General features: G+C 33.2%; 1 protein-coding gene across 1 annotated transcript in view; it reads right to left on the reverse strand.

Annotated features, from left to right (window-relative positions):
- The window catches only part of LRP1B (LDL receptor related protein 1B), a 1,720,016-nt gene that overhangs the window by 504,588 nt on the left and 1,200,870 nt on the right, over positions 1-14,558 (reverse strand). Inside the window, exon 34 of the mRNA XM_053919407.2 lies at positions 7,325-7,474. Within this exon, the coding sequence (XP_053775382.1) occupies positions 7,325-7,474 (150 nt within the window). The remainder of the gene's footprint in view (positions 1-7,324; positions 7,475-14,558) is intronic.

The following is a 14,558-nucleotide window of genomic DNA, read 5'->3' on the forward strand; positions in this document are numbered from 1 at the left end:
AGAAAGACAGGCAGAGAAACATCAATGTGTGGTTGACTTTTGTGTGCCCCTTACTGGGGACCTGGTTCACAACCCAGGCATGTGCCCTGTGGGAATCGAACCTTCAACCCCTTGGTTCGCAGCTGGTGCTCAGTCCACTGAGCCACAACAGCCAGGTCCTACCAGGAGTTTTTGATTACTGCTTTGATTTTGCCAGCTGTTATTGGTCTATTCAGGCTTTCTGCTTTTTCTTTGTTCAGTTTTGGAAGATTATATTTTTCTAGAAATTCTTCCATTTCACCTAGGTTTTCAAATTTCTTGGCATACAGTTGTCCATCATAATTTCTTACAATCCTTTGCATTTCTGTGGTATCAGTTATAATCTTTCTTCTTTAATTTCTGATTTTGTTTATTTGGGTCGTCTCTCTTTTTTTCTTAAGGAGTCTGCTAAAGGCTTGTCGATTTTGTTCATCTTCTCAAACAACCAGCTCCTGGATTTATTGCTCCTTAGAATTGTTCTTCTTGTTTCTATGTTGTTTATTTCTGCTTTGATCTTGGTTATTTCCTTCCTTCTACTTCACCCTGGTCAGAATGGCCATCATAACCAAATCAACAAACAGCAAGTGTTGGCTGGTTGTGGAGAAAAGGGAACCCTAGTGCACCGTTGGTGGGAATGCAGACTGCTGCAGCCACTATGCAAAACAATATGGAATTTCCTTAGAAAACTAAAAATAGAACTGCCTTTTAACCTAGCAATTCCACTGCTGGGACTATATCCTAAGAATCCTGAAACATCAATTCAAAAGAACCTATGCACCCCAATGTTCATAATAGCACAATTTACAAAAGCCAAGTGATGGAAGCAACTTTCAGTAAGCGCCCATCAGTAAATGAGTGGATCAAAAAATTATGGTACATTCACACGATGGAATACTATGCAGCAGAAAGAAAGAAGGAGCTCCTACCCTTCACAAGAGCATGGATGGGACTGGAGAACATTATGTAAATGAAATAAGCCAGGCGGTGAAAGACAAATACCATATGATCTCACCTATAAGTGGAACCTGATCAACAAAACAAACAAGCAAGCAAAATAGAACCAGAGACATTGAAATTAAGAACAAACTGACAGTAACCAAAGGGGAGGTAGGAGGGGATAATGAGGGGGAGAAGGGGGAAGTGTTTTCAGGAACATCTATAAGGACACATGGACAAAACCAAAAGTGGGGATCAAGGGTGGGAAGTGGGGATGCCTGGGGTGGGGGGCTGTGGTGAGAGGAAAGTGGAGACAATTGTTCTTGAACAACAACAACAAAATATTTAAAAAACTTATCAAAATTGGTGAATTTTTGTGAAGCCATTTTAATATTGAAAATGGAAGAAAATTAGCAACATTTTTAAGATATTATGCTTTGATACTTCAATAAAGGTAAAAATGAAAATGAAACACACAGAAAAAGATTTAGGCAGTATATGGAGAAGGTTCTGTGACTGATCGAACATGTTAAAAGTGGTTTACAAAATTTCACACTGAAGATTTCTTGCTAGACAATGCTCCATGATTGGGTAGACCAGTCAAAGTTAACGGTGATCAAATCAAGACACTAACTGAGAAAAATTAATGTTATACCACATTGATTTCCCAAAATATCCAAGTCAAGTGCTGAAAATCATTTGCACCAGCTTGGTTATATTAATTGCTTTGATGTTTGGGTCCACATAATTTAAGCGAATATGACCTTCTTGACCTTTTTTCTGCATGTGATTCTCTATTAAATGTAATGAAAATATTTTCTTTTTAAAACAAATTGTGACAGACAATGGAAAATGGATACTTTACAATAATGTGAATGGAAGAGCTCATGGGGCAAGCAAAATAAACCACCAACCACAACAAAGGTTGGTCTTTATCCAAAGAAGGTGATGCTGTGTATATGGTGGGATTGAAAGGTATTCCTCTATTATGAGCTCCTTCTGGAAAACCGAACAATAAATTCCAGCAAGTACTGCTCTCAATTAGACCAACTAAAAGCAGCACTCAACGAAAAGCGTCTGGAATTAGTCAACAGAGAAAGCATAATCTTTCATGAGGATAATAATGCCTGACAGCATGCTCCTTTGATGACCAGGAGAAACTACAGCTTGGACGGGAAGTTCTCATTCATCCACCGTACTCATAAGGCATTACACCTTTGGATTTCCATTTATTTAAGACTTTGCAAAATTGTCTTAATGGAAAATATTTCAATTCCCTGGAAGACTACAAGTGCACCTGGAACAGTTCTTTGCTCAAAAAGATAAAAAGCTTTGGGAAGATGGAATTATGAAATTGCCTAAAAGATGGCAGAAGGTAGTGGAACAAAACTGTTCAATAAATTTAATAAATTATTGATGAAAATTTAAAATGTGCCTTTTATTTTTACTTAAAAGCTGAATGAACTTTTTGGTCAACCCACTAACTATAAAAAGTACCAATCTATTCTAAAGACAAGGAACTTAAGCAACCCTATGTTGTAAACATTCACCAAATTCTTAATTAGCAGTCAAAACTGAATAATTTTGTCAAACTTCTAAAACACATTAATATGAACTCTGATTAGAATAACTTAACAAGTAAACTATTTTTATTCTCAATTTTTTTCCTCTCCTGCATTGCTTCAACTTAGACAATGGTTTATGTTACAAAACTTCCTGCACTCTTATATCAACCCATTAGTGATAAAAATCATACAAGGTTTGGATGGTGGGCAGGGCAAGGGAGAGCAATGGGAGAAAAATGGGGACAACTGTAATTGAACAAGAATGAAAAATAAAATAAATAAAATACCCACTTAAAAAAAGAAACAATAAAAATCTTACAAGGTTTTTAGGACTTTGTAGCTCATATGATTAAGGCTCATATTTTTGCCAAATATAAAATTAAGGCCTAGTAATTGTCCCAGATCCTGAGCTAGTTAGTGAATGGTAGGAACCTAAAGTACAATTCTTTAATTGATAAAAATGATAAATTTAATAATTTTTAAGCTTACATTTAATTTTAAAAGTATGACCTACTTATACAATGAAGACTATATATACATGATTTAAATATCTATTTATTGTCTATCTATCTATCTATCATCTATCATCTATCATCTAACTATCTATCCCTGGACATTCAGTACACACACACACACATACTCACATACCTATTTCCCTTGATACTCAAGAAGAATATTCAAAGTTAACTTTGGAATTCCTATCAACAAATATCATGGTAGACATAATTTCTCAAGATCATATAGCCCATAAAACTACAACAAAATTTAAATTTCAATCAGAGTAAATATGTATACAGTGGATTAGCAGAGAACAATGAATAAATAGTCCGTAAGGTATGGGTGTAGGAGAGAGGTTTAAATTCTGGCTCCTACTAGAGCAAACTCTTGCTCTGTAAAACTTGACAAACATTACATGACACATTTTAATGGGCTATATCAAGATATCTTATGATAAATAAGATGCCAACCATTAAATCCACAAATGCAAGGGACTTTCTATATAGACATAGAGATTTCTTCACGTGTGCTTGAACAATCTCCGTACTCTCACTTCTATTTTAAATTAATGATTCATTTGCCCCAGATCTTCCCTGCCCCAGTGCAAAATACAGATAATTCATCATCCTACAATTTCCTGAATTCCATCTTAATTTTCTCCAAATACCAATAAACCTATTTCTACCAGTACATTTGTTTTATTTGTGTAGTTTCTCTTGGCTCCATGAATTGATTTTTCTAACTTTGTCTTCAATGTGAATACAGTATATGCAGTCTGCTCTCAGACTAAATGCTGACAGTGAAGTGAAATAGCATGCTAAATGTAATACATAAATAACCCACAAGCCCTAAACATAGTCAACAGTTTTAACCCCCTCTACCTCACAAAGGTACTTAAAATTGAATGTCAACTTGATTAATTTGCATTTAACTTACTGTGACCTGCAGGCATTAATGATCAGGAAAATAAAAAAATAATTTAAAAAAGCTCTATATGTGAAAACTAGGCAATTAATAGTAAATATAACATAGCTGACTATACATTATTTTATAGCACAAACCACTTGAATATCATGTAAGAAAATATTTTAGAATATCATTATTTCATGTACCTAAAATATATTTATAGAAAAATAATTTCCTTAAAAGGAGTTGTCAAATACAGAGAAAAAAAAAAAAAAAACTAAGGAAACTATATAGTAGATAAAATTTTACAGGTAAAAGCTACTGTATTTAAAATCAGAAACTATTGTATTTGTTAACTCCCAGATGGAAAAATACAATTGACAAAGTCATTTTTTTTTAATGAGGAAAAATTTGATGTTTAAAGTTACAGCCTAGTCAGCTTATATCTAGTAACTGGAGAGATATCTTAGTTTGGACTATTATATCAGAAATACCAAAAAATGGATGGGTTAAACAACAGAAACATATTTCTCACAGTTCTGAAGACTGGAAGTCCAAGATCAGGATGCCAGCACTTTCACTAGGAATCCTCGTAAGGCAGAGAGAGGCTAGCATTCTGGTCTCTTAGAAAGACATGAATCCATGGGGACTCTACAGTCCTGACCTAATGACCTTCAGAAGGCTCCACCTCCTAATGCCATCAAATCAGGACTTCAACATATGATTTGGGGGAACACATTCAGTCCATAGAAAAAGGTGTTCAGAGTCCGCATCAAATGCCATTGTGCACACTGTGTAAATCAATTTTACACAATGCCAACTGAATGTCAACTGTAATTGAAAACAAATTTTTAAATCCTTATATCCTGGACTCACCCTCTTTTAAATCATAATTTGTAATATTTAAATCTATTTACTTCATCAGTTTTAACCTAATTGAAATCAAAGTTGATAAAATATACATTTTTTTCTAGAAAATAAATTTTCCAACCTTCTCTTAATAATAATCCACTTATAAGCTACATACCTTCATAAATAGTTATTAACAAAAACAAACCAAAAACTTACCGAATCTGTGACATGGTGAAAGAGCTAAAAGATTGTAGAATATTTAATGAAAAGACCTAATGTATTACTTATGTAATTAACTTTTAAAGTATATTCAAATTCACTTTTCATACATAGTATATCTTTTTTAAAAGTTGTGCTGAATACCTCACGATATTTAGAATTGTAAATGTGACATTGGTTTCTGATTTCCTGTCACCAAATATAACTACTGAGTTTCCATGTGAAGTGTCTTATTCTTACACTGTCACCTACCACGACCTTCATCTTTCGGCCAGCCATTCACTAACAAAAGATTCAGCCATCCTCACCAAAAAGAGTTTCTTTATGACATACATTCTTCCATATTTTTATTAAAGTCAAACTATCTTTTTAAATTAAAATTCACATTTGAAAAATCAGCTCCTAAGACTAATACGATAGAGTTTGATTATTTGTTCTATGGAAAACCATGCCTCCCTTTTAGCTTTGTAATTGTCTTACTTGCCTGACAATTTATTTTCTGGCAGATTGAAGAAAAGGAATGAAAAGAGGCTCATACCAGTAAAACCTCCCTCCTACAAACAGGCCTACTTCACTGTATTGTGCTTTGCTTTACTGCACTTTGTGGACTTTACATTTTTTACAAAGTGAAAGTTTGTGGCAACCCTTTGTCAGGTAATTCTACCAGGGCAATTTTCAACAGCATTTTCCCACTTTGTGCCTCCGAGTCACATTTTGGTAATTCTCAAAATATTTCAAACATTGTCATTAGTTTATTTGTTATGGTATGATTGTTTTGGAAAACCAGGAACTGTGTCCATGCTAGACAGGACACTTAATTGATAAATGTGTTTGTTCCAGCTGCTCCAGTGGCAGGCTCTTCCCCATCCTTCTCACTCGCCTTGGGCTTACCAACTCCCGGAGACCCAAAACATTAAAATTAGGCCAATTATTCACCCTACAGTGGCCTCAAATTGTTCAAGTGAAAGGAAGAGTCACATAAAATTAAATCAAAAGCTAGAATGCCTACAACTTAGGGAAAAAGGCCTGGTGAAAGCTTAGACAGGCCAAAAATTCCATGTTTTGTGCCAAACAGCCGAGTCGTGAATGCAAAGGAAAGGTTGTTGAAGGAAGTTAAAAGTGCTTCTCTTTTAGTGACCACGCAAAAATAAGAAAGCGAAACAGCCTTTACTGCTGAATCTTCTCCGGGTGAACACGCTGTGAAGACTGTTGAAATGACAACAAAGGATTTAGAATCTTACATAAACTTAGTTGACGAAGCAGTGACAGTCGATAAAACTGAGAGGATTAATTCCAATTTTGAATGTTCTACCACGGGTAAAACACTATCAAATGGCACGGGTGCTGCAGAGAAATCCCTGCGACAGGAAGAGTCAACTGACGGGACAAACTTCTTTGTGCTCCTATTTAGGAAAAAGGACTCTCGGACACGGGCAACCGGGTGGTGATTTCTGGGGGCGGGGGTATAAAGGGGCTGACTGGTAATGGCAAAACATAATAAAGATTATATACTAAAAATTTAAAAAATAAATAAAAATGAAAGAAAAGAAGAAAAGAAATCGCCACAGCCACCCGAACCTTCAGCAACCATCACCCTGACCAGTCAGCAGCCATCAGCATTGAGGCAAGACTTCCACCAGCAAAACCATTACAACCTGAGGACTCAGATGACTGCCAGCCTCTTGTAACAATAAAGTGTTTTTTTTAATTTAGGTATATACATTGTTGTTTTAGACATAATGCTATCACACACTTAGTAGAGTACGGTATAGTGCAAACATAACTTTTATATGCACCAAGAAGCCAAAAAATTAGTGTGACTCACTATATAGCAATATGTATTTTATTGCAGTAGTTTGGAACTGAACCTGCAATATCTTGGGGATGTGCCTGTATAAAAAAGAATTATTTGTGGGAGAATAATTTCCTTCCTTGTTGAATAGACCCTGTGGCCTTGTGTCTTGAATTATCTTCATAAATCAAGCTACCCTTCATAAGCAGAGATGTTGTAGATTTGATATTGTGACAAATACATGAGGCCTTTACACTTTAAAACACTACACTGGAACACAGAAAATAATTGTAAAATAAAACAAATCATAGTAAGCAAATAATCAATAATAATAAAGTCCCTGCTAGATAATCTTACAAGTCTGTTTGTTAATGTTAAGAAAAGAAGGAGAAGGAAAAAAATATCCTCACAGAGATGTGCAGTTTAAATGTGCTTCTGGAGTTAATGGAGCAGTGACTCTTCTCAGCTTTTAACAGGTCACAATTAATCAACCCTCAATCAATACCAAACATCCTAACTGTAGGACCGCTGCACTTACCCATGATGGTTAGGGCTGTAGCTTTTGTTAATTCTTCTTTCATTGAGTCTATTACTTCTAAATTACCACCATCTAGGTTGCATCTATTTATGGTTCCATTTCCCGAACTGATCCAATAAAGCTTGTTTTCCATGTAGTCTATCGATAGACCTGCAATTAAATTATACATCTTAAACATAATGGTAGCCACTTACATAGTAATAGTCACATTGCACTGGATTTGAGGGGAAAAATATGTCGCAAACTCAGATTTTTGTCTTAAAATATAAGGTCTAACCAATGGGAAATATACAGAGGTGGGCAAAAGTAAATAAAATAATAATAATAATAAATAATACAGTAATTAATAAATATTAATACAAGAATAAAGTCTGTTTATAATTCTGCATACTGACAACTATAAATCTACTTTTGCCTACCCTGTACATACACTGTTTTAACTCCGTGAAACAATATACTTTTATAAGGCAACTAAGCATTATCTCTGTTGATTATTAAATTATCTTATGACTTATCTTATCTAATTATATTATTGAGTTCTACTTTATGGATAAGGAAAATAATACATAGAATAGTTAAAAATGCATCCTTAGATAGTAGGTGATCATTCAAGAAATTTTAATAAAGGTTCTATTTCAAAAATGAATGCCTGCCCTCCTGTTACACCAGTTGATTTCAGAAAGCTTTAATGTGCAATGCTCACTTGGGATACTAATTTGACTTATAAAATTTATAATCCCTCTTCTATGTTCAGTAATATCTACTTTAGGCAGATATACAATAGACTTAAATCAGAGGACTCAACTTTTTTTAAGTAAATTTGAAAGGAGAATAATTTCAACAATTAATAATTTCATTGATGTATGGAGTTGAATTGTGCTCATTTGGGGCTGCCTAGAAGATTAACCATTCAACCAGTGAACTAAGTCACAATGTATCAATGTAGGTTAGCTTCATTATCGTTTGTGGACAGTTTTACATATTAGAGTGGTGTTTATGGTTATCAAAAGCCTCAGTATATGTACATTTTGATTGCCAAGTGACTTTAGTATGAATTTATTGAATTACTTGAGTGCCCAATAGGCTCAGGATCTACATTATAACATTAGCTCTGTGTCTCCATTGTGGCTGTTTGCACTCCACAGCTACTTGTTGAAAAACACATGTGGATGTACATGTACTCAGGCATACATACAGTACAATAAACTGTTCCTCAGAAAATGATTGAATGAGCCACAGAAAAATCTCTAACTGATAAAAAAATTAAGATTAAATAAAAAGGGACGGAAGGAAGGAAGGGGAGAGGGAGAGAGGGAGAGAAGGAGGGAGGAAAAGGAAAGGGAAGGATGGAGAGGAGACAGATGAAGAGAATTACAAGTTCAAGTGCATTGAGAGAGGATTAAGTTCAAATATTCTCAACTATTGATAGTCCCAGGCCAGAGAGTGAAATTGATTTATCAGAGTACTTTTAATAAAGTAGAAAAAGTCCAACATGTCTATACAATATATCAGAGATGTATGGATTTATTGGTAATAAAAGTGTGGAGGGTTCACCAGAAAAATCACAGTGCATAAAATTCAACATTTCTAGGAAAATTCAACATTTTCAGGTTTGTCTTCCCTTCCTTCCTTCCTTCTTTCCTTCCTTCCTTCCTTCCTCCTTATCCCCTTCTTTCCTTCCATCCTTCCTTCCTTCCTTCCTTCTTTCCTTTCTTCTTATCCCCTTCCTTCCATCCTTCCTTCCTTCCTTATCTCCTTCCTTCCTTCCTTCCTTCCTTCCTTCCTTCCTTCCTTCCTTCCTTCCTTCCATCCTTCTTTCTTTCATGACCACAGTGGGGGATCACTTTAATTCACAATGAAAAAAGTAGTCAAATTATGACTATCACAGTCCTATTCTATGTTGTAACATTTTCATATCAAAAGTCTATTCACCATTTAATTTTTTATGAGAGAAACTTGGTTATTCTGCAGGTACCTTCACACATCTTTTCTAGTGTAAAAAAAATCTGATTTAGACCACTTAATTTCCAAAAGTAGTCGCTTTTACTTTCTGCCTCGTTGACTATCTAAAGCACATAACTCCATTTGTATTCAGCAACAAAGAATATCTTTACTACGAACTGATAATACAATATATAACCCCAAACTTTCTGTTGCCAAATTTTCATCAAAAATTGAATTAACAAATACATTTATAATGAATTTTCTTTAGGAAAGTTATGTATCCTTCTAGCTATTTTAAATTTTATCTCTCAATCAAGCCAAACCACCAGAGAACAATATACATTTTTATATTGCGGTGTTTTTATCCTTCTCTGAATCTCTTGCTGAATTGAGCTTTGGCATCATGCCCTTGGTTTAAATGAAGGATGCTGTAAGAAGTAGTCATAAGAAAAGCACAGTTATACTTCCCAGGACATAGTATCTGAAAGCAGTACATCATGCAGTGACCTCTTTATGTAAGGACCTATGGGAGAAATTTCTTTCAGGGCTCAGTGCCAGAAAAAGCTATATATGGAAAATATAATATTGTAACCGATCATAATTCCCTCTTTGCTTTAGCTGCAAAGAAACTGAAGAATCTGGCCATAAGCCATATCCAGCAATTTTAAAGGAACTGCATTTATGCTACTAATTTTACTTCTGACTTAAGTAGAATAATCTATTATTGTCTTTAACCTTGATTTTTAAAATCAGTATTATTCTAGCCTTCCTTAGGGAATGTGTTTAAGATTCCTCAACCACTTTGGGAAGGACAGGTTATTTTAACTGAATGTGTCTAACTTCAAATTAGTTCACAGTGTCAGAACTTTCTCATCTACCTAACACCCTGCAGTTTCTAGAGTCTACCTTACTCTAAGTAAAGCAGTTATCATAGAGAACAGGAAATTACAGGCAGATTTCCCAGAGTCTACTACTCAACACATTTGTTTCTGGATTATTAGTGCCTACAGGGACGGAGCGGTGTCAGTGAGCTTTTTATCTTCAGTGTCTAGTATGATGCCTACAGCAAAAAAAAAAGAAAAAAAATAAACATTGAATGAATTAATGAGTCACTTAAATTATCCCATTATGAAAATTATGAGTTGTCTTCAAGGAGTTCTGCCTAGTAAAGTTAAATTACCTCACAACAGAATTTTGTTTTTAGTATACTACTTATGCCCAGACACTATGATGATAGAGATGAATAAATCTATCTGGTCCAGCTTGTATTTTTGCATTAATACTAAGATGGAATATTTTAGAATTAATAATTTTAAGATTCACAAGAAAAATAAAGTTTCCATATCAACTTATACATATGCATGTGATACGTCACCTAGTCAGCTACATACATCATCTCCCCGAGAAAATATATCAGTTTAACCTCTTAATGTTCTTGAATGTCTTTATTCTCATTTATAAAATACAATTGAAATCTATTAAAAATCCTATGATGAATTCAAGAAACTGGTGATATGTTTTAAATTCATAACTATTAAGTATATTTAGAAGCATATATTTATGAAGTTTATTAAATAAAATGTTTTCAGATTGTAAAATGTTTTTGTTTCACTATTGTCATATAATTAGGTCTTTTAAAAAAATTCTTACCCAAGGATATTTTTATTGATCTTACAGAGAGAGGAAAGGAGAGAAAGAGAGAGAGACATAAATGTGAGAAATGATCAGTGGCCTCCTGTACGTGCTCTGACTGGAGATCGAACCCACAGCCTAGGGATGTGCCCTGAGGAGGAACTGAGCATGCTACCTGTTGGTGTAGGGGATGATGCCTCCACCAACTGGGTCAGAGCCAATTAGGTCTGAATGACACTGAAAATTTAATTTGTATCCAGTTATTGGAATAATTTCTGAATCAGATTTTTGTTGCATTAGAGATGATTCACTAAGCAGTGGACTAATAAAAATTCTGATGTGGTTGAAACTACTGAATGATTTTAAAATGCTAATCAATAGCTATAAGGAAACAGATAAAATACGAACATGTTGATAAAACTGTCCTGGAACCAAAGGAATATGTTTGTATCTGTATGAGAAGGTCCTTAGAGTGTGTGACAGACAAAAAAAATTTTCAAAGGGCTGTAAGATCTGTGTGAAAAATATACAAGTAGTAATATAGTCTTAATTCTGCAATATTTATTTTTTTAAATCACCTGGATCTGCTTATCAAAAGAGGAAACCTAGATTCAATAATATAATAGATATACCAAAGGGAAGAAAAGTAATCATTTGTATAGAAAAACCTTTGTGGATTGAAAAATCTCTTCATCTGTTATTATGGTAATAATGCAGTTAATTTATGCTTTGATTCCAACACTTTTTAATTTAAGCCAAAAATTTCCCTTAATGTATTATTTTATTTGAACATTTGATTGAAATAAGCTAATTTTTAAAATTGAGACAATGTAGTTTGTTAAAATTATATAATTGCTAGAACAATAGAAATAATTCACACATTGATATAAGAAACTTCTACATAAAATATAACCTAAATATAGTTTTCATATATTACTAAAAATTAAATCCATTAAGATTTAAGTATTGTTACAAATAAGACTGAAAATTTTATTTTATGTGTCTAATTTCTGTTTCAAATGATTCAAAATTAAATCAATGTAGTATGCAATATGGAATTAAAATTAAATGCAGCATTGGAATTATATAGTATCTTGACTGCAGTGGTTATTATAGAAATCTGTATGTGATAAAATTTTATAGGTATAAATACACAAACATAAATGAGTACAAGTAAAACATAAAATCTGAATAAGATTGGTGGGTTGTATCAAGGTCAATATCTGGGTTGTAATATTTACTATTGTTTTACATAATGTTCCAATTGGGGAAAATTGGAATAAGTATACATGGGACCATCTGTATTTGTTTTTATAATGGCAGGTGAATCTAAGTTTATCTCAATGAACATTTTTAAATATTTTATTTTATTATTTTATATTGTCATATTTTTAAAAGATTTACTTATTTATTTTTAATTTATATTTATTTTATTTATACTAGTTGAGTATATATAGGACCAGAATATACCACTCTAAAATATGCCGTTTTGGCTTAAGGATTATTGTAAGACAAAAAATTTTGAGATACAGCATATGCCAAATAAAAGCACTATTTTCCCTAGTATTTGCCGAAAAGCTGGCTTAGACTCTTCATCACTAGTTAGACTGGAGATGGCACTGAGAAGAATCGATATAACAAATCTTACTGAAACAACCCTTATCTTCTATTAGTTTACCTCAGCTGCACCTTCCACAGTTTGTCTCCCTTTAAAGTCTACAAATGTCCTTTGTCTTGCCACTCCTGTACAGACGTATTGTTCTCTGTTAAGATGCTATGTAAGCCTGAGCTCTAACTACTCCTTTGACTTACTCATCAGTGACTTTCTCCCATGTGTATACATGCTACTTATATTTATTAACATTGTTTCTCTTTTTTTAATTTGTCTTTTCTTAGTCTAATTTCCTGGGTCCCTGACAGAGAACATAGGAAGATAGAGAAAAAAGGTTTTTGTTTTTGTTTTTCCTCTTTTGCAAGTGTCTATAGTGTCCTAATCTCAACTTCATCTAGATTCTTCCTTAGAAATACCCTTCTCAATTCACTGTACTTTAAGAAGTCATTAATACCATAGAGTTACAGAGATAAGTTAATCAACTCAGTTCCTGTTACTTACCATATCAAGCTAAGATTTCATGATCTCATCCATTCTCTAGCACATAAATAGTTATACCTAAGGAAATTTATCTTATATTTCCAGTTTTTTGATAACTGGCAAATATATGTGCCTTTTGAGAACAACACAAGGAAAAATAGAGGAAAACCAGGACAAATGACAGATTATTTCTTGAAGAGAGTTTTGTTCTAAAATACCATTTTAAAAACTTTAGTTCTTATCATTTTATAATTTCCGAAAGCTGTATTTGATAGCTTGATAGGTAAAATAGAACAAAATATCTTTAAAAGCACTGGAATGTGGCATCTTAATATTTTTAAATTATAGTTACTGTCAATATAATGTTAAACCTTCTCTGATGCGGGAGATATTTTTTCTTAGCCACACAGAAATATTCAGTTTTCTAGACATATCACATTTTTTGTGCCTATTATGCCTCTTTACCCTTTCTGCTAAGAAAAAGGTAGATGCTTTCTCTTATCAGTTCTTTAAAAACTAAAGTATATTTATCCTTCAAGATAGTTTAAACTTTAAAATAAATCCAACTTAGTTAGAACTATTCTATTTTTCCTCCCCACAAAGAATTGTTGTTTTCTCTATTTTTGTAGTGTCTCGTCAGATTAACTTCACAGAGTCTGGAAGATAGTACTTATGAATAACATCGTTTTTGTTTTGCTTAACTCAACTAAAAATCTCAACAAATGGTTTGCAATTATCTGTGTCTTTTTCATTTACTAAACCATGACCTTTTTGCTGATGGGCCCCAAGTTTTATTTTCAGGGTCTGGTACCTAGTATATACTTTGTAACTATTTTAATAACTTTTTATTAACATTTAACATTTGAAAGAATCAGTAAATGAATGATCAGATGAAACTGTAATACATTTAAATTATTTGTGTACATATACATGTGTAATTTTAATATTGCTTTGTCAATTCCTCTGGTCTATTAAAAAAACTATTGTTGACATTTCTTTTGGGGTGTGGAGCCTTATATATTGATTGTGCTTTGTACATAATAAAAGTGACTGTGATGAGTAATGAGTATGTATAAATAATATAACTGCATTATCAAGCAAGAAAACACACCCAGGAATTGTTTTAATCTTATTTTTTAAACACACCCAGGAATTGTTTTAATCTTATTTTTTAAAAATGACACCCCTTGAATTCTTTTGATATGGTGAAAAGTGCTTATGAATGCTCTCCATGAATAGATTTCAAAATCCATATTATATAGCATAGGGGTTAAAACGATTAAATAATAAAAAGTGTTTTGTAGATTTCAAGAAGTTATACTTGAAGGTTGAGTAAACAAATTACTTTTTGTTGTGATTGCATTAAAAATAAAGGGAAAATATCCAGGAAATAAAATATATAGGACACAGGGTTCTTAAAAATAACCCATGAAGGGTAATGCTGATTGACAGGCCAAGTTGCTTTATGAAGCTTAATGGATAAAATTCATAATATGTAAACATTTTAAACATGAAAATGGCTTTAAGTAGTCAATTAAAATCCTCCTTTATGCAAACTGCTCTAAG

The sequence above is a fragment of the Desmodus rotundus genome, chromosome 2, assembly GCF_022682495.2.
Source record: "Desmodus rotundus isolate HL8 chromosome 2, HLdesRot8A.1, whole genome shotgun sequence".
In the NCBI taxonomy this organism is placed as follows: Eukaryota; Metazoa; Chordata; class Mammalia; order Chiroptera; family Phyllostomidae; genus Desmodus; species Desmodus rotundus.